Raw genomic sequence first — 23761 nt, 5'->3', positions numbered from 1 at the left:
AAAGCACTGGAATATTTCTTTGCATTTAACAGTAACTTTTTATTATTTTAAAATGTCGAATTTTCTGTGCTTTGGAAATTCTGTGTGTGATGAGAGCGGCTCGGTGAATATCATCATAGATGATTAAAATAGAGTTATTTTGATGCAGGCTATTTAATTGTGTTTCTGAAGCCAAGCACCTACTTGACTCAGATCCTAGTGAAGAAAAGTACCTACTAGAAAGATAAAACAACATCCTGCTCCTTTAGATGTGGCCAAGGCTGCTCTGAGCTCAGATGGCTGCATTGAAGAATCAGAGATGTTTGCTGTCAAAAGTTTGAATGACTTTCTGTGTAGAACCAGTTACAAAGGAAGATCAAAGAGGGAAATGACACCTGTAACAACTCATTTTTGTCCTCTCTAGGTTACTGGACCAGAACATTTTTGCTCTTCCTGCTGTTCTGATGGATTTCAATGAGCTAGGGGGGAGAAAAGCTCAAAATGCATTATGGGGTCTAACTTTTATGTGTGTTATTTGCTTGCTTTTTTAACTAGGGACAGGGGGCCCTGTCTGAGAGACTAAGGAGCTTTAGCATGCAGGATCTCTCAACGATTCGTGGAGACAGCAGCAGCACTGTTCCTCCTTCGGTCACTGTACGAACAAGTAGCAAACAGAGCCACCCAAAACCATCCAGAAGTGCATCAGAAGGCACTGGCAGCTCAGGTAAGTGCCAGTGTTATTTTCAGTGTTGTGTTGTCTGGAATATCACGCAGCTGAATGAAGTCATGCAGTTGGCAGGAATATATAGAAAAAGACGTTGCAGGCAGCACATACCAGAATTCACAGGACACAGACACGCTGTTGAGTCTCTTGGCACTTAAGAGAGAAAACAGCATCATCGTTTGATGGTTACTATTCCTGGCTGGTACCAAGGGCTGAACTTGAGCATGCAAGGGAGCCAGCCTCAGTCTTTGCAACTTGAGCTGAAAGGTTAGGCCCTACCCTGGGGGCTGGAAGCTGTGGTGGGTTTTCAGTGAGAGAGGCTAATAGAAGTGCAAAAAGGGGGGATAAAAATGCGCAGTAGTGGGCCAGGGTCATAATTATCAAAGTCTCTCTCTCTTGTGTCATCTAAACATAAATGTGTGTTCTAATGGATATCTGGTTTGAATTAAGCCCACTTGTGCTGCTTCTGAACTGAACAGTAGCTGTTACAAGACTTGACAGTTGTACTTTCAGAACTTTATCACTGAGGAAACGAACTGAGAAATGAAACCCCTATAAAGCACTCCTAGAAGCAGAGACCAAGGTCTGACAGCTGTTTATGGTATGAAGGGTGTCTGCAGGAGCACTGTTATGGAAAACAAGTCTCTGAAGGGCAATGGTTTGTTTTCAAATTCTGAAAGGACGAAGGGAAGAAACATCACGGTGGGAATAAGATCCATTCCTGAGGATTTAGTTACAAAAATTTATTTCAAGCTTGGTTAAAGAAATCTTTGCGAGCCCAGATCCATAACATGTAATTGGAGACAGGTTTTCAGATTAGATCTCAAAAATACAGACATGGAGGGTTATCCCAAACAGGGTGTTCCAGAGGGGTTCTGGGATTCCAAACTACCACCAAAGATCATGCCTGACTGCTGTGATGAGAAGCCACAGAAAGCTGCAGGCGTGTTGCACTTGGTAGCTTGTGAAACATCTGCTGGCAAGTTTGAAATGTAGCAGTTTCAGCTTGTGTGTGTTGAGGTCACATGAATTTGTACCCCACTTTATTGCAAAATACTGATATGACCTGGAGTGTACTTTTATGCCTCAGTACTTCCTGAGGTCCAGAAAGCCACATATGGTAGAAGATGCTTGTGTATTTTAAGGTTGATACCTTAGAAGATTTCTTGTGTGGCTTTTCTGTAACACCTTACTTGAGTGATTAGAACATGTAAAATACCTGTGGAAGTGGATTGATGCCAGTTTTGCAAGAAGGTTTCTGTTTGTAGTAACGGTGCTCTATCTTGCTACTACTTCTGAGAAGTTTCTGGATAACTGAAAAGTCCCTTTTTATATTTTCCTTTCTTTTAATCTGTTCTCTGTTTCCCAGTCTAGGCATCTGAGAAGCTTCATGTAGGTGTGCTTGTATCTTGATGACTTGCTGATCTATCTGGGAGCCACTTTTATAGCCCTTCCTCTGCCATTTGTTCACTTAGGTGCTTCCACCCATTTCCCTCCATCCTCCATCCATTCCTACCTATCACAGTCCTCTGCAAGTGCAGCTCTCAAAGTCACTGCCTGAATTTACAATCAATCAGTAACTGTGGCAGGGACAGGAACCCGAAGTGTTATTTTGGCTGGGTGTGTTGAGGAGTGCTGCTGCCCATGGGGTTTGCCTGAGGAAGGGGGCATTGCTAGGCCACGGCTGACCTCACAGGTGGAAAAGCCAAGTGCTGCTGTAGCATTTGTAACCCTTTATGCTTTGGTGCTGGCATCCCCATGGCTGGGAGTGTGTGTGAGCATCACTTAGTCTTATGGGGGTCACAGTCTTTGATGAAGTACATACACAGATTGCCCATGGAAGTGCTTTTAAAGCTCCCTTCATTTCTCTCATTTGGCTGTCAGGGATGTACAAAGACCATAATTAGTTTAGCATCTAGCACAGGCTCTTAATTTTCTCAACGGGAGAAACAGCCATGTTAGAGAATAGCAGCCTTATGATAACGAGATGTCAAGTGGTACCCTCAGGTGATGGAACAGCCTAGCTGTGATCACTGAAACTGTACGGCAGTAAAGAGCTGTGGACTTGGGTCAAAATCCTGAGTTTTATCCAGATTAAAAACACTTTCTTGTACTATTTTTGAAGAATTATTTTTAACATAGACTGATTTGCTGATCCACCTTATATCCATAACTATTTTGGAGGACCTTTGGGGAGATACGTTTTGAGATCAAGAGGCCAGGAGCCAGCTTTGCTACTGAATGAACGATGCATGGAAGCAACAGTGAGGCAAAGACAAGAGCTCGCTCTTTAGAATGAAGTTACAGGATTTCACATGGGTCCCATCCCTTAAGCAATGAAAACAGAATCAGATCTTGTGTGCAACTTCTTGTTGCAACAGTTCCAGTCCTGTTGTGTGACACTGTTTAAGATCAATGTGATATCTGAAAGAAAGTGATTTGGAAAGACGGGGGATGGAGAGAGGTCTGTTAGCTTCCCCTTCAGATGAGACTGATGAAACTCAAGTTTGTCGGTATGAAATGCTGACACCCCTGTGAGCACCAGGGGTGGTGTAGGTTCTGGTTTCACATCTCTTTGGGCATGTTTCCAAGCCCACTGAAACCCATGAAAAGACTTTCCTGATGCTGGTGGGCTTTGGCTGTGGCCAAAATCTGACTGCAGGACCATGCAATACTCAGGCTACATTAAATAACCACTCAGCTTGTTTCATTTCCATTGTTGTTATTTTTGTAATGTGACTGGTGCTGGTTGGATGGATTTGTGACTCTGAATCCCCTCTTGACACAAAGCACCGTGTGAAGAGCTTGGCATTTAGTTAGTAACATCCACATGCAGACACAGCAAAGATTTATTTTTGCCTGTTGAAGGGTGTCTTATGAGGGCAAGAAATAGAATATGCAAGAGCTGCCTTTGAGACAAGGGGAATTACTCCTTTTCCTCAACCTTTTGCTGCTTTTTTTTGTTTGGTGGTTGTTTTTTTTTTTGCCTCTACCTTTTGCTGTCTTTTCAGTGGTGCCCACTGTATGATGAGCAGATCCCCTCCTCCAGCAGGACTTCTCAGTGTATAATGGGCTCCAGGTGTATTCACACCCGTCTTGTGGAAAGACCCTTGTCCTCCTCACATCCAGTCAAAAGCCACATGCAGATGGCATGAAGGAGCAACAACTGTGTCGTAGTTTAGGCTCTCAAACCAGGACAGGCTGCTTTTCCCATGATTTGTGTGTATCTACTGACCCCTGAGCCTTCCCAGCACATTATACGAGGCCTTGCTACTGCTCCTGTGAAGCATGTGCACACCTTCCTTCGACATACACCAAGGAAACACGATGATTGCTCTTCCTCCACATAGAAGGCCCATCACATGTTCTCTTTATCTTTTGCTTTGCTCTTAGTTCAGCCTGTCTCAATTTAGTCTCCTGGTACCCTGATGATATAGCCTGTGGTGTTTTAGCTTCAATGCGCGTTCCAACCTCTGCTTCTTCCACAGGCAGAACTGCCCCATTCCTTTGGGAACTGTAAATGTGGTGTGGCTACTCATTGTTATGGAAAACTGGAAGCTCCAGATCAACATTTCCAAATATTTTTCAATGCAGTCTGTTGTTCTGGCAATATCCAGTAACAATCCACATACAAATGTGTCTTTCTTAACAGTGGGGGGCTTTTGCAGTTCTTAACCTTACAGTATTGCCTTAAAAGCATTCTGGACAGTGCAGATAAAACTTGTTCCCTTGTGATGGCTGGTGAGTGACAGAAGTGACTTGAGGAGTGGGACATTGGCCACTATGTCCCATAGCTCAACCCTATAGCTGATGCAAACATGTCTCACAGTTGCTGATGTCAGTGAAAACCTCCAGTGTGGGCTGGGTACTGGAGGCCAGCCTTGCTTTTGGATGAGTCAATGGGACATACCTTAGTGGCAGGAGATTTGCGTTGCATCGTGGGGTGTTCAGTGTCCAGAGCTGGCACAGTCTGGGCCAGAGGATCCCATATTATGGAGCCACCCTTTGTATTGCCCAGAACAAGTGTCCTTTCTGCTTAAGCTTACCCCAAGCAGAGATCATTCTCAGCTGGAATGATTTCAAAGCAGAAATGCGGAGTGTGCTTTCTGATATTCTCCACTCCTCTGGGCAGGAGAGAGTCGAGGCTGTTTCTCAGTTTTGCACTTAAGTGCTGAAAGCTTTGCAGAACAGAACAGATGTGGGGGAATATCAGTGTTCAGGATATGTCTGGATAGTTCACTCCTCACCATCCAGAAAAACTCCAGAAAGATGTGTGAGAATAACCTGTGTGTGTATGTTGTATGAGCTCTCAGAAAATAAACAGTCATAAGACTGTGGTCAGCTACCTTCTGATCTAAACCCACAGCAGATCTCTTGTGGTTGGTTGAGATTTATCTCTTTTATACAAAGGCCATATTTTCACAGCAGCATCCAGTAAATGTGAGCCAGCACTCCTGTTGAAAGGGTATGACCCAACTGCTCGCTTCTGCACCGAACTGTCCTTTTCCTTGAACATGTTTAAATCTTATTTATATATGCTGACCCCAGCCAGGCAGCTGGTTCAAGTTAAATGCTGGTCCTTGCTTCCAGGATGGCCTTGACCTGGGTCAGATCCTCAGGCTTGTAGAGAGCAGCACCACAAGACATCAGCAATGGGACAAGGAAGGTGGAAGCAGAGTGCGAGGGGCAGTGGGACATGTTTTCAGCAGCAGCACTGGCTTATGCTGGTTTAAAATGACTGTGAAACTATGGAGGAACTTTCAGTGTCCACAGTGCAGGATAATTATGACCAAAGAAATCACACAGAGCTCAAATTTTCTGTTTTCACCAAAAGTTTGTTGTGGGTTGTTTTTTTTTTCTGGAGTCCTTGGTGCCACTGTGAGAATTAAATTGGGAATTATTTCTGGGCTGTTTCCTGGAACACAAGCTATCCATAAGATGAAGCTGTTAAGGTCACACTTTTATGAACATCTGTGAGTCTCCTGCATTTGTACTGAAGGGTGCAATGCAATTCCCTTGGTTGCTTTCATTCTTATGGCAGTTTCACCAAAGTAAAACTCCTGCAGGACTCCTTAGTGTGTTTCTGATTTAGGAAGATAAGGGATCTGCAGATAGTTTTCCTTCAGAAGGTATGTGAACGGCTGCACCGGTGCTTGTAGAAGTTTAAATCTACCAAAAAAAAAATAAATAAATCCAGGTACGTAGCAATACAAATCCCCGTATTGCACCCTGTGTTTATTACCATACAGCCTTTTGCACTGTGTTCCCCATTGCTTATCCACACTTCTGGTTCCCTCTAGTCAGGAGTTATTTCTGTTTACTGAACTGAGAACAGAGCCAGGGAGCTGTACGTAATCCCAGCCTTAACACCCATTAGGCACACAGCCTGGGGTGAGGCACGTTCCTGGGCTTGTGCTCCCTGCTGCTCAACAGAGACGATCGTCTCTCTATGCCACCTTAAAATGATGCCAGGTGTTTTCTGAGAGATAGCAGCTTAGCCTGATGAGTTTCTAATGCTCAGCTCCTCTTTCAGTGTGCACGTGTTGCTCAGTGTGCCGACTCCTCAGAGGTGAGTGCTGGATTTCCTGCGCCCCGGTACCCACGCATCCCTCTCAGGCATGGCTGTGTTCCCCAGCCTAGCTTGCTCCTGCTGCTCTTACTCACTGGGTTTCCTAACACCAGAGGGGAAAAAAACAGGAAAAGGCCAGGCTGCAAGGGAGTTTGTGAGCTGTGTGTGTGCTGATGGCAAGTATTGTGGTGCTTCTCACCTTACTGACCTGTGTTACCCAAGGCTGGGGAGTGTTTCTCTGGAGAAAAACCTCAGTCCTTTCTGTTCTAGAGGATGTGCCACTGTCCTTGCTGCACCGGTGTAACCCATCAACCCTGGATCCCCCAGTGCTAGTGTAAAACCACTGGGAATGCAGCAAGAGGAAACCTCCCTCAGTCCCAGCCCTGCGTTGCTGTGTTCCCTAAGGATTGGCAAGTGTTTCTTTCTCGGTGGAGAGGATGTTTGTGTTTGGGATGGGCAGGGTAAATAACAAAGCCCAGACCCTGGTACGACGAAATAGGGTTGAACAGGCTGTCCCTGCTTTAGTCTTTGCTACAGCCATTTTAGAAAAATGTCCCGCTGTCCCCAGCGTGTCTTGTGTTTACAAACTTAGGAGTATAGTGAACAGTTTAGCTGCCCGTGGTCTTTTCAGTGCTGCACCAGTCAGGGTGGTTGCTAAGAGCTGAGCTGTGTCACTACTGCATTTTGTCCCAGTGGCAGATGAAAGGAGGGGGAGGCCTCTGATTTGGGCATGCCAAGAAGCCCAGAGGATGGGGCTGCCAAGCAGCTTGTCTAGGGAGAAAGAAGAAATCCAGACTGGCAGTGTCTCGTGGTGCTGGAATCAAAATACTTTCATAATGCCTTTACCTCTCATCTCATGTGCTTTTTGTTTGTTTTGCACACTGCAATCAGCCTGGGGACAGCAGCAGGACTGAAGGATGCTCTCAGTGCTGCCACCGTGCCACAGCCATCACTGCTGGCTCTGGCACTTCCAGAGTACCAGGGTGTGTGTTCCCACTGCCTGGCACCTGATGTGCCATGCAGCCCTCTGCAGCGTTAGTGCCTGGAGGCTGGTGACACCAGCCTGACACTGTCTCCTTGCACACTATGCAGGTGGCAAACCAACCCTCACATTTGGTTTGTCACCCTTCCTGTTGTCCTGTTCTGGTTCTTTGCACTAGCACATTTGGGGTGAGCGTGTCTCTGTGCAGGAGAACAAAGCCTGGCTAAGGCCATATCTGTTTAAGCAATCATGAGACACTTGTATTCACAGCCTAATTTATTAGCACCCTTCTAATTTTGGCCTAAACCAATTTTAAGGATTTGGCTTCAAAGTGTTATTTATAAAAAGAATCACTGACTCCTTAAGTGCTCAATAGTCATAAGTTAATCTTAGGAAAGTCATTTAATGATGCTAAAGCAGTAATCAGTCCGATATGTTTACAAATTGGGCCCAAAGTCACGTTGATCTGGTTTAAATTGTGAGTCCTGTCTTTCAGATTGGCTTGGTTTAGTATTCCCTCCCTCCCTCCCTCCCCGCCCTGCCATAATCCAGTCCCTTGGACTATGTCAATAGGGATATACTGAGGCTTTATCTCATAGAGGGTTCATTCTGTCTCCACAGGCTGCCCTTTCTCTGTCTCCAAGGCAATAGATGCATTAATGCACTCTCAGACAACGGTCTGGCCTTTAAAATGCTCCTTTGTAAATGCAGCTTTGGTAGCTTTGAGAGCTGACTACGTAATGTGAACACGTTTTCTCAGCGCCACAAAAAGCAGGGGGAAGAAAGAAGCTAAGTTTGTTTAGCTAGGACTAAGTTGTCCTAAACTATTGGGACTCATCTTTCCTTGGCACAAACTTCTGTGTAGCCAGTTTCAGAGTACAATCGTTAACAGTATGCATTTCCAAAGAGTTTATAATCTAAATGGGCAGATAGTCAAGCCCGACCTCAAGCAGGAGTATTAAAGGCTGGTTTAGAGCCACAATGCAGCCTTTTTGGCAGGAACAGTTGCCTTAATGCTCTTGCGGGTAAAATGCCGTTGTTTTTCTCACTGTCTGATTCATGGAAACCCCTACAGCTCTTAGGCAAGCACGGGCTGGTGGGAGCAGAAGTCTGCCCATCCTGCTTCCTAGATAATATCCTGAGAGAAGCACTGCACAAGATAAAAAGAGTTTAGGCTGAAACATGGTGGTTTCATGAGGGTATGGCCTGCAGGTGCCACGGGAGTGTGCATTATGCAGAGGCCGAAGGCCAGGCTGAGTGCAGCGTGAGCTCCCTCTGTCCGGGAGCAGATCCGTCACTGCCACTGGTGATGGGCTTCTCTGCCCCTGAAGCTGTTTGCTTCACAGAAAAGCTCTTTCCTGCCAGATTGCCTCGCTCCAGCCGGCCTCACGATCTGCACATGATGAGGCATTGACACAATTCAGAACATTCATCCTCCCTTGCTCTGGGCAGCTTCACTAAATACAAGCATGTTCCACTATTTATACTCCAGCGTGTCTTCTTGACAGCTTCTGTGTCAGCTCTTCTTGCTCTTGGTCAGTGGCAAGCCTTTGCTGGCAAAACTCTTTCCAGGTCTTTACATAAGTTTCTGATTTATCTCTTCTATGTTCACGGCCTGTGCAAAGTCAGGCCTCAGCATCAAAGAACAACAGTACATTTACGTAAGAGCTCTTTTTCCCCTTCAGGAAGGACAGAGTGAAAATCTCCAGGGATATCTGTTTGTCTTCTGGCAGTGCCTTGTAAATGCTTAAACGTTGGTCAGTATTAAACAAGCTTGCTTGGAACTGGCATATAAGAAGTAACAAATATTGTGTTTGGTGGTATTCCCTCAACTAACGTCTCTTAGGTGCTGTTGCAAAGACCTGTGGCATGGTTGAGAGGGAGGAACAATTTCAATCCTTGCAGAGAATAAATACATCTAGCAGATATTGAAGAATCAGCTGTATATCGGGGAAACTGTTACGATTGCATGTTTTTCAGGGGACGTTTAATACTAAAATGCTGGTCAGGAGCCTTAGGCAATGTAAGAAATGTGCAAGGGCATTAGTGGTGAATGGGACTGTTTTTTGAGTTGTGCACTGCAGGGTTGTGCTCCATAGTGGTGATGATACAGTAATGTCTGCCTTAAAAACCACAGCTCGGCAGTGACTGACAGTCAGCCCAGCCAACATGTTCCATCAGCCATCCGCGAGGTGTTGCAGCATAAAGCTAGCCCCTGGAGGTTTGGTTTGGTTTGTTTTGGGTTGGTTTTTTTTGTTGTTGGATCTCTTCCTACATGTGATTGTCACCCTGAAGACAAGGTGACAGATGACACACAGTCAGCAGTATAGCTCAGTGAGGACCTTAATTGGACATTAACTTAATTGTGTTTTAAACAAATCACCTTATTGGTAGATTAGATGTATCCAACCCATTCTTTGTGGGATGCTACAAATTGCACATGAGATTACTACTGCGGAAAGAACTCTTAAAAAACTAATTGACTTTGCATCAAGGGGGTGTTCATACATCTCTGAACTAATTCAATTAAATGGTGTAGGTGGTTTCAGTTTTGTTCTTGGCCAGTTTTGCTTCCAGCTGTTGTGCTGGAAATTTTTTTTTTAACCTTTCTCTCATTGAACTTAAAGAACAAAGGACAACTTTCTGTTGCTCTAGGCATATTGTTCCTTAAAACTTCCCTTTACTAAATGTTGAATCAAATTTTTACAGTGACTACTTGCATCACTTTGCAACAGTACCTCTGAATGGCAATTTGGGATTTTCTCAGGGTATTTAAAAATACTTTCATATTTGTTTTTGTTATTTCAGGGAAGGAAAAATTTTAATAGAAAACCAATAGGTCCTTTAAGTACATTTACACTGTACCAATAAAAGGTTAAAACATTAATTGTTGTTTAGTAAACTCCAGTTGAACCACAGATTTTATGACAGTAAAGGTGACGATTTCTGTGCTCTGAAACAATGTTCCTTCCACCTTTACAACCCAATGTTTTCCCCTAACAGTTTATTCTTTCCTTTTCTCTATGTAAATATTATGGGACTCTGATGTAAGTGTTACCGATTGCATGAGTTTTCTTCTGAGGTGTTTGGAATAGACTAGCACTTAACAACTTAATCATTTGTGGGATGTGTTTTCATTAACGGATGACTTTGTTGATGTGATTAGACTTGTTTGCTTTGGTTGCACTTGACTTTGGCTTTGGAAAGGATGTCTGCCTCTGTTTTGTGGCTCCTGGGCATCATGTGCTGGTGGAGTTGGCTGCTCCTAACGTCTTGTTTTGGCAATGAAAACTATTGGGGAAGTACATGACTTGGGTCAATGTTTTTGGAAATGATGGGAAATTTATCTTTGTTGCAGGGAAAAGAAGCTGATCGCTATCGTAAAATAAATATCTGTTCTCTTGCTCTTGTTAAGTGGTGTGCAAACCTCTTTATATGAATTATCCTCTGGAAAGGCTTAAGCTTTGAAGTGACTTTATCTTCCATTACAATAATACAATACCTTGCTCCTGGCTTGTGTAGTCTGTGACTGTGGCTTTCCCCATTGCTCCTAAGGAATTACAGTGAGGGGAGGAAGAAGTATTGTGCCCAGCAAAATAAAGGGGGGTTTCAGCTTCTCCCAAAGGTATTGGGGTGCCTGATTCCCACTGTGACTGTATTTAAGTGTCTGAATTTTTCAGAGGATCTAGATCAGTCATTTTCTCATCTGTAATTAGAGTGGGCCAGGTCCTGACCTCTGTTGTACTCGTGAAAATCCGTAAGGAGTTACTCGGCATCCCCACAGCAGCATAGATCAGGGCCTCAATCAAAGCAATTGCTGAAAAAACCAGCATGTCACTGAATCCCATTTGTTGCTTTAAAAAGAGTTTTGCAAGTGAGATTTCTTAACCCTCGTAGAATCACAGAGATTAAAAATGACAACAGTCTGGCCCTACATTCCCTTGTCCATGCTGGGTTGTTCCCTGGGGTGCATTTCATAACGTAGTTCCCAATTCTGCAGAGCACTCAGTTGTCTGCTTTAACTCAGAATATGCCTAGCTTCAGTGCTTCCCACACAATGTGCTAGTTATATCGGTTCCCTGTGAAGGAATTAGGATAGGATGATAGGAAATGGAATTACGGGGTCCCTTTTCCTAGACTGTCTACAGTCAGATTCTGTCTTGCCTTAGTGCAGAGAGGAGTGTAATCTCGTCTGGGTACTGAAAAGACACTTGCAAGAGGCAGCAGCAGCTTTAGCCCTGGCACACCAGCTGATTTCCTGTTTCTACAGCGATTCTGCCTTTCCACACACAAAGGTGTGGAGACACCCGAAATAGTCCCCATCTCAGAGCGGGCTCTGAGAGTCTCCCAAAGACAAGAGCGCCAGGAGAAATGCCTGGCATATGGTCCGTGCTTTTACACAGCCGTCTCCTGCCTGTGACATGGTCCCTGGAGCTGTCAGCTGTTTCCCTGGAGCAGCACATACTGCTGGCTCTGCCACTTTGGGGACATCTGATAGTGGCCTGAGGCTCCACAGCCTCAGATCCTAATGACAGCACTTAGAAACACACAGGAGGTCACCCAAGGCCACATGCTATCGTTGAGAAGCCTGTGCCAACCCTGACATGTTTTGCTCTACAATGTTAACCTTCTCCAGAAACAAACCTTGGAGTCCCAGAACCCATCCATTCACTTTAAGCCTCCATCTCCTTTCTCACTAAGTCCTCACATGTGCTTATTATTCTGATTAATCCCCTGCTTTACACTTTCTTCTGCAGAGGACTCAGTCTCTTGGTGTAGGAAAATTAGGTTTTTATCCTGTCATCACTATACTCACAAAAAAGCGACTTCAGAGTTGGCACACACACAGCAGCAGCCCTTCCTTCGGAGATGAGTTGTGTCTGGTCCCACAACAGGGCAGTGCTTCCACAAACGTGGGACAAAGCCTGGCACCCCAGATCACTATGAAGCTGGGATTGCCTGCAATACAGATGTCCTTCCCGAGGCAAGATGGGCAGAGAATCTTCCTTTCTCGCTCTGGGATTTAAAAAAAGGGCCCTGTATATTCAAGATCCGCTCTTGTCAATGGTCAGAAACATAGTGGAAAGGCCAGGAATAGACCCACTTCTTTTCCAGATCACTGAGGATGAAGCAAAACTGGTTCCCATTTGGCAGGTTTTCAGTGCCTTATTCACAATAAGATGAACCAGGGGGCAAGAAGAACTCAGCCCAATCTCGAGTAGACTCTGCAGACCTCTCTGCTGCTGGGCTCAAAGCAGTATGTGCCAGCCTGGAGGCTGAGCTCTCCTCTCGATCTTCACAGAAGTACCTCCAGGACATGGATGCGATGCTCAGGCTGATGGGGAGAGTGGAGGAGCCTGCAGGAGGCTGTGCCTGTCGTGGAGATGGGTAACATGGGTGGCAGAGCTGCCTGGATTTTTTTTTCACCCAGCAACCAATTCAGGAGAGAGAATAATAACGGAGAAAGCAACGTACACTGGAAAAACATGGTATTCACGGGAGCGTTATGAGGGCTGACAGTTCCTTCTGTCTCCTTCTGCAGCGGAGTGGCTGGCTGTAAGAGAAAGGGAGCAGGGCAGATTTGCCTGATGGTTTAGGCTTTCAGATTCCGCAGCTCATGTCTCTGCACTCTGATCACTAAATGCTCTAATTCTGGTTCTCCAACATCCCTCCGTCCTGTCCCCTTTGAAGTCCTCTTTTTGCTGGGGGAAGCTGTTGTCTCCTTGCAGCAGCACACGGCTGGGTGTGTGGTGTTGGGCCACTGTGCAAAGCTCAGTGAGGCAGTTTAAAGAAGTCCTGACCCACTTTCGCTCTCTGGAAACAGACTGCCTGAAGTCCAGCCTGCAGTCCACATCTGAGGGACTTCTGGGGAAGAGGACAGGTGGGAGCAGTCAGATGAATTGCTATTGGGGCAGTACGTGGCCTCCAGGCTGTATATTTGGGTATGCTTGGTTCAGGCTTTGCTGAGCAAACAGCATTTAGAACAAACTTGACTCCATTTTTTGTTGGATGAGAGAAGTGGCAAGGACCACTTAATTCTCTGCACAGCGTAGTGTTAACACTAGAGTCATATACAGGACTCTCTGCAATGTGGCTTATCAGCATTTTCAGTACAACTGGGAAAAAAGTCAGCTTCCAGCTCTTCCTGGAAACCCGTGATGGCATCTTCCAGCCCTTCCCATGCAAAGGGGTAGCAACACGGGGTCAGTGGCCAGAGGCTGGTGTGCCCCGCTCTCTTGAGCAGCAGCCGCATCCTGTGGGCTGAGCGCAGGGACTGAGAGAGTTCAGCTGCTGACTTGAGTTTGGCACAAGAGAGAGCTCCAGTGACCTGCTTGTGACTTGTGTTGCTGTAGCCAAATCACTTCCCTTTTGTCTCTCTGTTACCCAACTGAAAGAGCTGTTGGGGAATTCAGTTCTTCTGTGCTTTAAAGATGTAAATAGATTAATAAGTATTAGACTTCTAAGAATCCTCTTGGATTTTAGTCTTTGGGTTTTAGTCTTTGGTCCAGCAGAGTCTTACAGTCAGGCTGAGACAAGAAGCACAGAGCATTATGTCTATGTGTGGTTATATAACAGTCTAAATGTAGAGTCAATAATTGTGGTTAATGCCATCTCAACAGCAAACACTTCCACTCCTGACATGTTTCTGAATGAAAAAAAGCCTAATGATCAGTCAAACAAAGAAAACTCCAGCCTTCCTGATAAGAAACTGTCTGTGGAGATGCAGAAAGCTTGGTCACACTGGGCGTCCTCTTCTGTACCTCTTGCTTTGGACTGTCCATTAAAAATACCGTCTTGCTTCCCTCTCTGCATTTAAGGCAGCAAATGAATTGTGTTGTGCAACGTGACCAGTCCCACAAAGATCTTGCTGTAAGTTACAAGGATAAGAACCACCGAGCAGGCGTTAGTGGTCTGTAGCCAAAGGGCCATAATCTGCCTTCAGATCTGTCGGTGGAGTTAGTGCTCCATAAGAATTACTCCAGAGTGACAGGAGAGACTTTTCCCTGCTCTGCTCTTGCAGCAGCACACCCACTGCTGAGGGTCCCTTCAATGCCTGCTGAAGCTTTCAGTTAACTTCAGTGGAGCTTAGACTGGTTCTGGGCTTGAATTTTCTCAGCGTCAAGTCAATTAGTGCTGCTGTGCTTCATAGTTCTGCATACAGGCAGCTGCCTCTGTACTGCCCTCATTTGGTGTCTTCTAGAGGGCACTCCTTCTGGAAGTAGTAGATAAAGGAACTATGGATGGAATCAGCGATTCAAGAAATCAGCTATTTTATTTATCCTCGAGCCAAACAAACAAACAAACAAATCTCTTTCTAGAGTCAACCTCCAGCACATCAGAGGCTGTGAATTTATTCTTGATTCTGTGTAAAATAATACAAATAGAGCTTACAATGGCTTCATAAACAAGGGCCTTTTGATTTCTAACCCCACAGCTGCTATTACTAGAGTGTGATGTGTGAACCTTCTATATATTAATCCCTGGAAGATGCATGGCTTTGTAGTGAGGTGACATTTGGGGGAGCATGAATCAAACCATCACTGATCTCCTCATCCTTTGTCTTCACGTTTAGACTGTAAATGGCCATGTTAAACAGGTGTGGACAATAAGTATGAAAAGCCACCTGAGACAAACTGTGAAACAAAAGGCTCTGTGTTCTCAGACGATGAAGAGAATGATTCATTGGATTGTGCATCCATGAACAAAAGGCCCAAAAAGAAGGATCAACCCCTTGAGGTACTTCAATATTGTCAAGGCTCCGCCTTCTGTGACATTCCTTGAATCTTCAACTGAATGAACAACTCTCTGTGGTCTAAAAACACAATAGATTTCTGGTCTTTCAGGCATGAGTCTTGCTATGGGTTCACTCACTTTTCTGCACATGTGGATTTCCCAAAAGAAGTCTGAATTAGTGCCTGTGGAGGTAATAGTTACACGGGGCTTCAGAGTTGGATCTGAATCACAAAACTTGCATCTAGCTCTAAACCATGTGCTAATGTGGAAGTATTTGGGTGAGAGGATTTGGATATCAACTGCTAGTTGATTTTTCATGTCTGTAGAAGAAAATGTATTCTCACCTCCAAGGTGAGAAGAGCCAGCACCCACAAGCAGAGGGCTCACAGTTCAGAGCCCAGACCCTCTCGCTTCACACCTACCCCAACCCCACCGAGACCAACTTCATGACGTCGACAGGTTTTTGAATCAGGCACTGTATTAACAAGTATGCTTGAAGCTGCTTCATGGAAACAGAGCTAAAGGAGACGCAGGTCTTATACCATGGTTTGCCAAAATCAACGTTGGCAACATTTTGATATGGAGGAAATAAAACCTCCATGGGAGATGCTGTAGGCAGACTCCCTCCAGATCTGGGCAGGAGGGATGGAGCTACAGCCAGCAGCTCTCAGGTCCAAGCCAGGAGATCTTCACCATGGAGGAGCTGGGTTTGTTCTCTCCTCTCCTCCCCTTGGCTCAGTGTGAGGGAACTGGGGCAGTGTGGTTTGATAAGCAGTTTTGTGACCTTGTGGTGGGTCATCCTATCTCTGAGAGGATCTCACCAAAAGCTGGGCTGCTCTGTTCTTACGGTGGAAAGGTGCAGCCTCTGTAGCTACTCCCAGAGCTGTCAAGTGGCCTCCCAGAGGAGGCAGAGCTATTCATTCCTGATTTAAGAGTCTTTACTGTGCAGTTAATGGCTACTTTGCTTTAAAAGCCACTCTGCTTCCCAAAAAGCAGCCTTCTCCCAAGCTGCAGCAGATACTGCTGTGGTTGTCAGGCTGTGTCCCCAAGCTCTTGCTTTACAGATAGCGGCTCAGAGCCAGTAGCTATGGAGTCTGAGGTGGTGTGGGATCCCTGCTTGCCATACACAGCAGCTTTCTTCCTCAGCTGTTCTCCTCCAGCTGTGCCTTTCTGGATGCAGCCATCCCACCCAGCTCTGTTGTGGTTTGGGGGTTTCAAAGTGGTGACTTGGGGTAAAATTACAGGCTTGGAAGATGGAGTAGGGTGTTGGATTAATCCCATCTCTGTGAAAAACTGCCTTGGTTTATGGACAAGCTGGAAGAGATGGAGATTTAGATGGAGACTAAACAAAACCTTGCTGTGCTGCAGTTCCTTATCTATGAATATTTATACCTTGCTGCATCGTGGAATGTGGAAATAGAGTATGATCTTGTGTTGGAAAGTCCTATAAAATAGAAATTACAAAGTCCTCACTTATGAATTGTAAGACCCTGTTGTGGTCTTACAGATAAATGAATTGATGCTGTTAAAGAAAATAAAACTTTAGATATTTATGTAAATGGGTAGAAGAGCTTCCCAGGCCTTGCAGTGCTACATGATGCTATGACAGGCCTCCACACTGAGAATTTGTCCTCCTCTGCAACATCTGGTAACCATTTCTTTTTCTCAAGCTGGCAAGACACAAAGCCATGCCAAAGTTCTTCTGAGAGAACTATGCACTGCAGAGTGCGGTGGGTTTTTTTGTTTGCTAGTCTGACTAGTTTCTGTCTCAGTTGGGGAATGGGGTTTATCAAAATAAACCAATTTCATGGAGTTGGTCTGGCTCCTCCTGGGCGTTCAGGGCTCCTTTTTAAAGCTGTCTGTATCAGCTGGCTGCAGGGCAGAATGGCAGTAGTTGGCTTCTAAAATAATTTCAGTGGATTGTGTCTGGCCTGTCCCCCAAGCGAAGGGCTGATCTTTTAAAAGAGTTCTGCCCAGTGCTTCACCGTGGGGAGTCCTTCAGCTTTGTAATGCCCCAACGAGCTGTAACCTCAGGGGGGCTGCAGGTGGGTTGGTGCAGGGTGGGCTGGGAGACACCAGCGCTGGCTTTCTGCCACCAGTTTGCTCTCTTCATCCAAGAGCTGTCATAAACGGCACCACTTTGTCCTGGCCCCTCTGACTGTGATGTTATTAGCAATCTTTAGCCACACCTCTAACCAAGCGCCACAGAGGAAAAACGTTGGTATGACCTGGATAAAGGCCTACAGTGGGTTTCTTAGCGGCCTTCAGCTTAAAGGGACCAGCTTCAGATCATTAATGATCTTCAGGGCCAAGATCTGCTTCTCCAGTACTTCGTGCCTGGATCATTGTCACAGAGGTGAGTTTTAAGGAAAGAAGAAACATTTACTATTACGCCACTGACGTTTTTCTCCTGCTTTTCCGCAGGCACCGCCTAGGACCCTTAGACCTCGCTTCAGGAAGAAAAGTACCTCGTCCTCTGCCACTGAAACAATGTGAGTGCAATGAGCCAATAGCACCAAGATCCACAGAATGTCTCTCTTCTGCCTTAAAGAGCTACTCGTTAATAATATAGGAAACAGCAGTGGGATGGATGTGCTTTGATGTACAGCATTGTAGACATGGCCTTTCTCTCTCCTCTCTCTCTCTCCTTCTGTTACACGCTTCTTGCCTTTGTCCGTGACGTGGGTAGGACAGTCTGGCAGACACCTGCGGGTTAAGAGTCCTTGTTTTGTTTGTGGAGCGTACACCCACTCCCACTAATCCTGTAAGGCTGTACATTTACAGTTCTCATTTGTGTCTGCATCGCTCTCGCTCTGTCAATGCACAATGGAAACAAAACCAATCAGTTATTCATCATGATTCATCAACACTGTATTTATTTATGGCTTTATCATTAATGACGTGGATTGGCAGAAGCCATGGATTTCTCTTTCCTCCCTTCCTCCTCAAGGCTGTGAATGATGTAACAAAGTACTTTGACTGTACAAAATGTCCAAGATTCATTAGCGAAAGTTGAGCTGCAGCTCTGTTTCTCTCTCTGCAAGTAAATCACGTGTATTCTGAGAAAACCATTGCGCTAAAAACCATAGAGACAGAACCACTTACAGAGGACGAGGAAGAGACATGGAAGAGAAAATAAATGGTTTCAACGAAGTAATGAAGGGGGAGTCTTAATTTTGATCAGCCTGAGCCAGGAGAGTATTGTGTGGAGAATGATGGCGGCTAGAAGAGCTAGATCGCATCGCTTGTGGCAAACCTTCTACTGCCACTTTCAAACGTGAGCAAGCCAGGCTTCTCGTAGCTGCGGCCACAGAAGTTAGAACCGCTTTAGTGACGCGCTTCCAGGGGAAAACTCTCCCTTCTCCCCTGCCCGCAGCAGCGTCCGTCCCAGCGCCCCGCTCTCCCCAGAGCTGCTGCCCCAGCAGAGCAGGGCCCTGGGCCTGAGCTGCTTGCTGAAGCCTGAAGTTTCGCCTGTAGCATGGAGTTTGGTTAGACCCACAAGAACCAGATGGAGTGGTGTGTTCGTATCTGTATATAAATGAGAAATATAAAAAAAAGAAGAGGAAGACGTGGTAGGGTTTTGTGTATTTGTGCTTCAAGTTGGTGTCTCTTGTAAGTGTTGAGCATGTGAGATTCACACATAAGTTAACTACGTGTCCCTTTGTGTTTGCTCTTGGACCTGTCACATAGACTAGAAAAGCATTTAGCGTTACGTAGGACGTGCCATCACCAGTGGATCAGTAGGTGGGCTGGATGGTGAGCAGCACTGCTCAGCTAGTTCAGGTGCAGCAGCCCCGGATGCCAACAGCCGGCGGGAGTGTGTCAGGCTCAGAGATAAATCTGACGTGGCCTTTGAAACCTCCTCTCTGCCGGGTGTGCACCCATGTCCCAGCTGTCCCTGCCTGATGGATCCCTGAGGTTTCCCCCACAGCTTCCTACAGACGTGGGGAAGAGAGAAATAAATGATGCACGCACACGACTGTTTATCTGACCTGGCTAGGAATAGGAAGCAGGTATTTCCTGTGTCTGCCACAATATTTCCCCTCATTACCCGGGGATTTTATTTCCTTTACGTGTGCTAATCCAGCCATATTTTATAACGGGTAAGAAGGAAAAAAAGTCTTCAGAAAGTAAATGGAAAAAACCAACCCAACAAACCTGTCTAAATAGCAGTTACGGAAGAGTCAGTCCTTGGAAGATACTCAGCAAAAGCTTTGAGGAGCTAAGCTTGTGTGTTTTATTTTTAAGCAGCTTTAGAGTTTATTTGATTTCTTTTGGCAAACATTAAAAAGAAATAGAAAAACCGCCTGCAGTATTAGCAGAAAATAAAATCCTGTTGCAAGCTACGATTCCCTGCTAGGCAATGGGCTGTGTAAGATAAAAAAGCTGACAAGTTTGCACTCAATCATGCCAAAAAACCCCAACAAGGTAGAGCTACAGAACAGCTGAAAAATTCTATTCTCTCTTAATACATGCTGTATTAATATTGATTCTCACTAAAATTATTAAATGTGTGTCTAATCTGCTGTTTTACTGTAAACTTGACTGTTTAGCATTTCTTAAGTGCTGAGGTGACATTGTTGACAAGGGAGTTGCCTTATATCTCTCAAAACATTCACTGTATAAATGAGAAAAAAAATAAACCTTTTCATATCTCTGGCAAAAATGTATTAATTTATCAACTGAGCTGTATATTTGTGTATAGATAGACCAGAAATGTGAATGCCTAATGACACTTGGTGCCGTAGCGTTCTGTACACGGGAGAGAACGGTCGTTTGCTTTTCATCCCTCGTCTTCCACACAGGGGTTGTTTACAGGTGCTGCCCCGAGTCTGTCCTGTCGCTCTCTGGGTACTCGCCTTCACCCACAACCAACGCCCCACACGGGAAGGCTTTTGTTCCCCTTTTTCCCTCGAGTCTCTGCCCAGGAACGATCCCGATGGAGCGAGTCGCCGCTGTGCGCCCGCACCGACCCCTCCCGGCAAAGGAGCGTTTGCAGGGCTCCAGCAGAGAGAGGACGCGAGGAATCTTACAGCCCGTGGTTTAAAATAGCAACAGAGCTGGCTTGAGGAGGAAAAGCCCAGTTGTGGGGCACTTTGAGGCAGCTGGTCTCTCCCATCAGTCCTCCGGGGCAGGCAGGCACCTCCCGACTTCTCAGAGAGGAGAGGTGCCTGCAGGAGCAGGCCAGCCCCAGGAAATAGATACAGCCTTCCCCCAGCACCAGGCTCGAGTGAAACTTGCATTGCTGGGAGCATGATTTTTGCAATATTGAGGCTGGGGAGAAGGAAACCGCAGCTGAAGATGGTTGATGAAAAACGGGCCGGTGAATTACTTCACCAATTCAGCATAAATTCACCTAGTTCTGAGGGGAACAAGCTCAGAGCAGCTCAGCGCAGAGCTCTCCTCGCCTCCTCGCCTCAGGGGCCGGTGTCGGCGGTGACAGCAGTCACCCATTGCTGGATCAGGATCACAGCAAACGCAGACAAGACAGACCTCACGCGTATCGCCCTCACCGTGGCGTTAACCCCACACCAATCTAGATCGTATGAATGCAAACCCAGCACAGGAGGAGAGGAGAACCCGGTTATTTATCCCCAACCAGAGGGAGAAGCTGCTTGGAGAGATGCGATGTTCCTTCGCCTCATGTAAACAACCTGCGGCCTCCGACTGCTCTGTGGCGTGTGCTCACGGAACCACAGACCCTCCCACTTGTGACCCAACGCTCGTTAATCACAGGCTCCTTTTTCGCTGTTTGTTTCGGGTTTTTTGCATTTAGCACCCTATTTTTGAAATAGCAGAGAACACCACGCTGGGATTTGCGTTTCGACAACCTACTTAAGGACCGTCATCGTGCACTTCATGTGATTTCTGTCCTGTGGTCAGTAGAAACGAGCTGTGATGAAATGGTACATTTAATGCCTCACGAGGGTGGCCGTTGTAACAGTACTCCAAAGGTTGATGTTTTGCTGGTTTTGTTATACTGCTTGATATACATCTTGAATAAAGTCTTAATCTTTTCTTTTAAAAAAAGAAAAAAAAAAAAAAAAAGCCACCTTTAGTCTGTTCAATGTATCTGGCAGGCCAGAATAATTCCTTTGATGGCTGTATTATTTTTATCTCAATTCTGGCTGACTGTATATGGATGTATTCACTAAGTGCTGCATGTCCTTCAGAACTTCTTTCTGTATTATGAACTGGAAAAAAAAAATACAGCTACTGAACACTCTGAGTAACCGGTGAATTCCTTGTACAGCAAACCAGCTCCTGCTGCCAGGGGCTATCTGCTTAATAATGGGGTAATTAATAGTGAATGTTATGAAAATACTGCTAGAAGTGACTCCTTTTCATGCGCTTGCTGGAATATTGGCTTTGTAAAGAAACCTCTCATCTAGAATCATAGAATGGTTTGGGTTGGAAGGGACCTCAAAGATCATCAAGTTCCAACCCCCTGCCATGGGCAAGGACACCTCCCACTAGAGCAGGTTGCTCAAAGCCCCATCCAGCCTGGCCTTGAACACTTCCAGGGATGAGGCATCCACAACTTGTCTGGGCAACCTGTTCCAGTGTCTCACCATCCCATGCTCTCTAGAGCTCTCTAGAGTGGAGACGTGGCAACAGTTTATGTAGTACCATGACAGGCCACAATACTGCCACACAACCTGCTCTCCTTCCCCAGGGAAGGCTCCATTCGATGAGCTACCAATAAGTATGGACACAGCAAAATACATCCTGGGGTTACTTAAACATATTTCTTTTAAAAAATTTAACATATGTGGAATTATTCACTTTTAGTGATGTTTAAATTGCATTCATCCATCTACAAATGTTATACACAATCACAGGAAACCAACAGACACCAGAACATGTAGGAAACCAGCTTGACCCCTGTTAAGTAAAATACAAACTGTAGCTCAAAATAATCTTGAATATTCCTTTATTTGGGACACTGATACTCATAGCTCTGATCAGATGATACGCATGTTTATTTAGAAAAGTAACAGGTATCACAGGTTTTTATTCTAAAATTAAGACTATATCACATATACCACCTCCTCTTCCCTAGAGAGATGCCAAAATGAAACCAGGATTTCTACACGCGAAGATTTGTGCGATCGTGGTACTTCTGGTAGGGATCATCAACATACCAATTTCTTCTTTTCCAGAAAGAAGTGGTCATTTTATCAAGGAGTTTACATTGCGTCCTAGTGCACAACACCAGCTCCCTCAAACGCTTCTTCTGCGCAGCTGACTTCTTCCACAGCTTCTTCTTATAACCAGCCTGTCAGAAGAAAAGACATAAAAGACTTTAAAGTAGGTCACTGCGAATACACATATACAGCAATACTGATAAGCAAACCTGGACAAATCCCCCACTTCTCAGGAAGATGGGAGTCTCTCTACAGAGCTTGCTTTTTTGTTGTTTTTTCCTTCATCTTTCAGGCTAGTTGCTGCCCTCTAACGGAAGGAAAGCGATTAGCCCACTGGCTGTAAAGGACACGCTTTTATGGCCAGAAAAATCTTACCTTTCTCCTAACCCAAAGGCCATTGTGCAGCCGCAGAAACCTATTGATGACAGCTTTCACCGTTTTCCTCTTCCCCTTCCGCAAGCTGCAGTAAGTGAGCGTCCTCGCTGGCTGCTGCAGTAGACTTGGAAGCAGAGATGTGACACTAAAGAACGAAACCAAAACACCCCCAAACCAGGGGAAAGAAGTAGAAAAGGAATGAAACCTCTTTTTCTAAAAGTAACCACTGGCTTTTCTGAATGAGGGAGGGCGCATCTACCAACACTAACTGCGCTGCTGAACTCACCCTGGCATTCATCTCAGTTATTGGTTTCCACACACAACAGCTTTGTCATCTACTAACAGTGGTCAAACATTTAAATCGTTACTGGCATTCAGAAATTACTTTTAGAACATTAATGTTATCAGCAAGACAGTGCTGATCACAACGAGCCCGTCTGTAGAGCCTGCGTCTGCACAGCACGCTCTGCTTTACATCCTGCTTCAAGCACTGCGCCCAGCAGAGCCACAGCATGGTACGGGGCTGGAAGGGACCTCTGGACATCATCCTGTCCAAAAGGAACGTGTCCAGAGACAGAGACCCACCACCTCCCTGGGCAGCCTGTTCCAGTGCTCTGCCACCCTCAAAGCTGCCTCCTTGCGTTGAGGTGAATCTTCTTCTGTTCAAGACATTGGGATACTTAAGGCCAAACCAGACCCGTTTGCCAGAATAAACAGTCCACGAAGCCGCTCAGACACAGAGGTTTATATAGAGGTTTATATAAACCTCAATCTTTCTCTCTACAGACCCGCGCAGACCGTACCTGCCGAGGACCGAGGGGCTGCCTCCGCCGGGCAGGTTTCCCCAGAGCAGCCGCGGTTTCCACAGCGGGGCCGGTGCCGGTGCCCGCACCTCCGTGACGCGCCGGACGGAGAGGCCGGAGAGAGCCCGCCCCGCGGCGGGGCAGCGGGCGGCCCAGCGCCCCAGGAGCCCTACGGAGAACGGGATCCTCAGGAGACGCCCCGCCATCCCGCCCCGCGCCGCCATTTCGCAGGCGACCCCCTCGCCCCCCGCTCCCGGCCCGACATGGCCGCCCGCCTCCCCTCAGCCGCCGCGCGCCACCCGCGCGCCACCCACCCGCCAGGGCGCCGCGCGCCGCCGCCGCCATGTCCCAGCGTCCCCCGGCTACGGCAGCCGGCGAAGGTCACACTGCGCCGGGGGCGGGGCCAGGCCGTGCCCCGCCTCATGGGGCGCTGCCGAGGGCAGCCTC

At 46.2% G+C, this 23761-nt stretch overlaps 2 protein-coding genes across 7 annotated transcripts in view; one reads left to right on the top strand and one right to left on the bottom strand.

The window, feature by feature from the left end:
- Window positions 1-21217, top strand: part of REEP1 (receptor accessory protein 1) — a 65225-nt gene extending 44008 nt beyond the window's left edge. The window contains exons 6-10 of one of the 5 annotated variants that reach the window (XM_014935977.1): window positions 535-703; window positions 6237-6272; window positions 14852-14991; window positions 17413-17480; window positions 19794-21217. In XM_014935977.1, coding sequence (XP_014791463.1) covers window positions 535-703; window positions 6237-6272; window positions 14852-14991; window positions 17413-17480; window positions 19794-20040 — 660 coding nt within the window. In that variant the 3' untranslated portion in view covers window positions 20041-21217. Of the gene's footprint in view, window positions 1-534; window positions 704-6236; window positions 6273-10612; window positions 10756-14851; window positions 14992-17412 lie in introns of those variants that run through there. The other 4 variants (XM_014935978.1, XR_001411256.1, XM_014935979.1 and 1 more) reach the window with 4 other exon arrangements.
- Window positions 21218-21905: 688 nt separating this feature from the next.
- MRPL35 (mitochondrial ribosomal protein L35) lies at window positions 21906-23761 on the bottom strand. 2 transcript variants are annotated; one of them, XM_014966734.1, is made up of 4 exons: window positions 23629-23761; window positions 23315-23483; window positions 22512-22656; window positions 21906-22267 (listed from the first exon to the last, which is right to left on the bottom strand). In XM_014966734.1, exons 1-4 carry the CDS (start codon window positions 23657-23659, stop codon window positions 22079-22081), a joined length of 534 nt encoding a protein of 177 aa, XP_014822220.1. In that variant the 5' UTR covers window positions 23660-23761; the 3' UTR covers window positions 21906-22078. The 2 variants fall into 2 exon arrangements, with proteins under 2 accessions (XP_014822220.1, XP_014822219.1); XM_014966733.1 differs by lacking the exon at window positions 23629-23761 and having other exon boundaries at window positions 23315-23553.

Source organism: Calidris pugnax, unplaced genomic scaffold, assembly GCF_001431845.1.
Source record: "Calidris pugnax isolate Ruff unplaced genomic scaffold, ASM143184v1 scaffold14, whole genome shotgun sequence".
Taxonomy (NCBI): domain Eukaryota; kingdom Metazoa; phylum Chordata; class Aves; order Charadriiformes; family Scolopacidae; genus Calidris; species Calidris pugnax.
The sequence above is the reverse complement of the archived record's forward strand: the minus strand, read 5'-3'. Positions and strand labels throughout refer to the sequence as shown.

What these genes read in the sequence shown, in the direction of transcription:
- MRPL35 (XM_014966733.1), bottom strand. Translation starts at nt 23,538, where the DNA reads ATGGCGGCGCGGGGCGGGATGGCGGGGCGTCTCCTGAGGATCCCGTTC. An exon ending in AGCCCCTCGGTCCTCGGCAG is followed by an intron (nt 22,657 to 23,314) that starts GTACGGTCTGCG and finishes TTCGTTCTTTAG; the next exon opens with TGTCACATCTCTGCTTCCAA. An exon ending in GCCTTTGGGTTAGGAGAAAG is followed by an intron (nt 22,268 to 22,511) that starts GTAAGATTTTTC and finishes TTCTTCTGACAG; the next exon opens with GCTGGTTATAAGAAGAAGCT.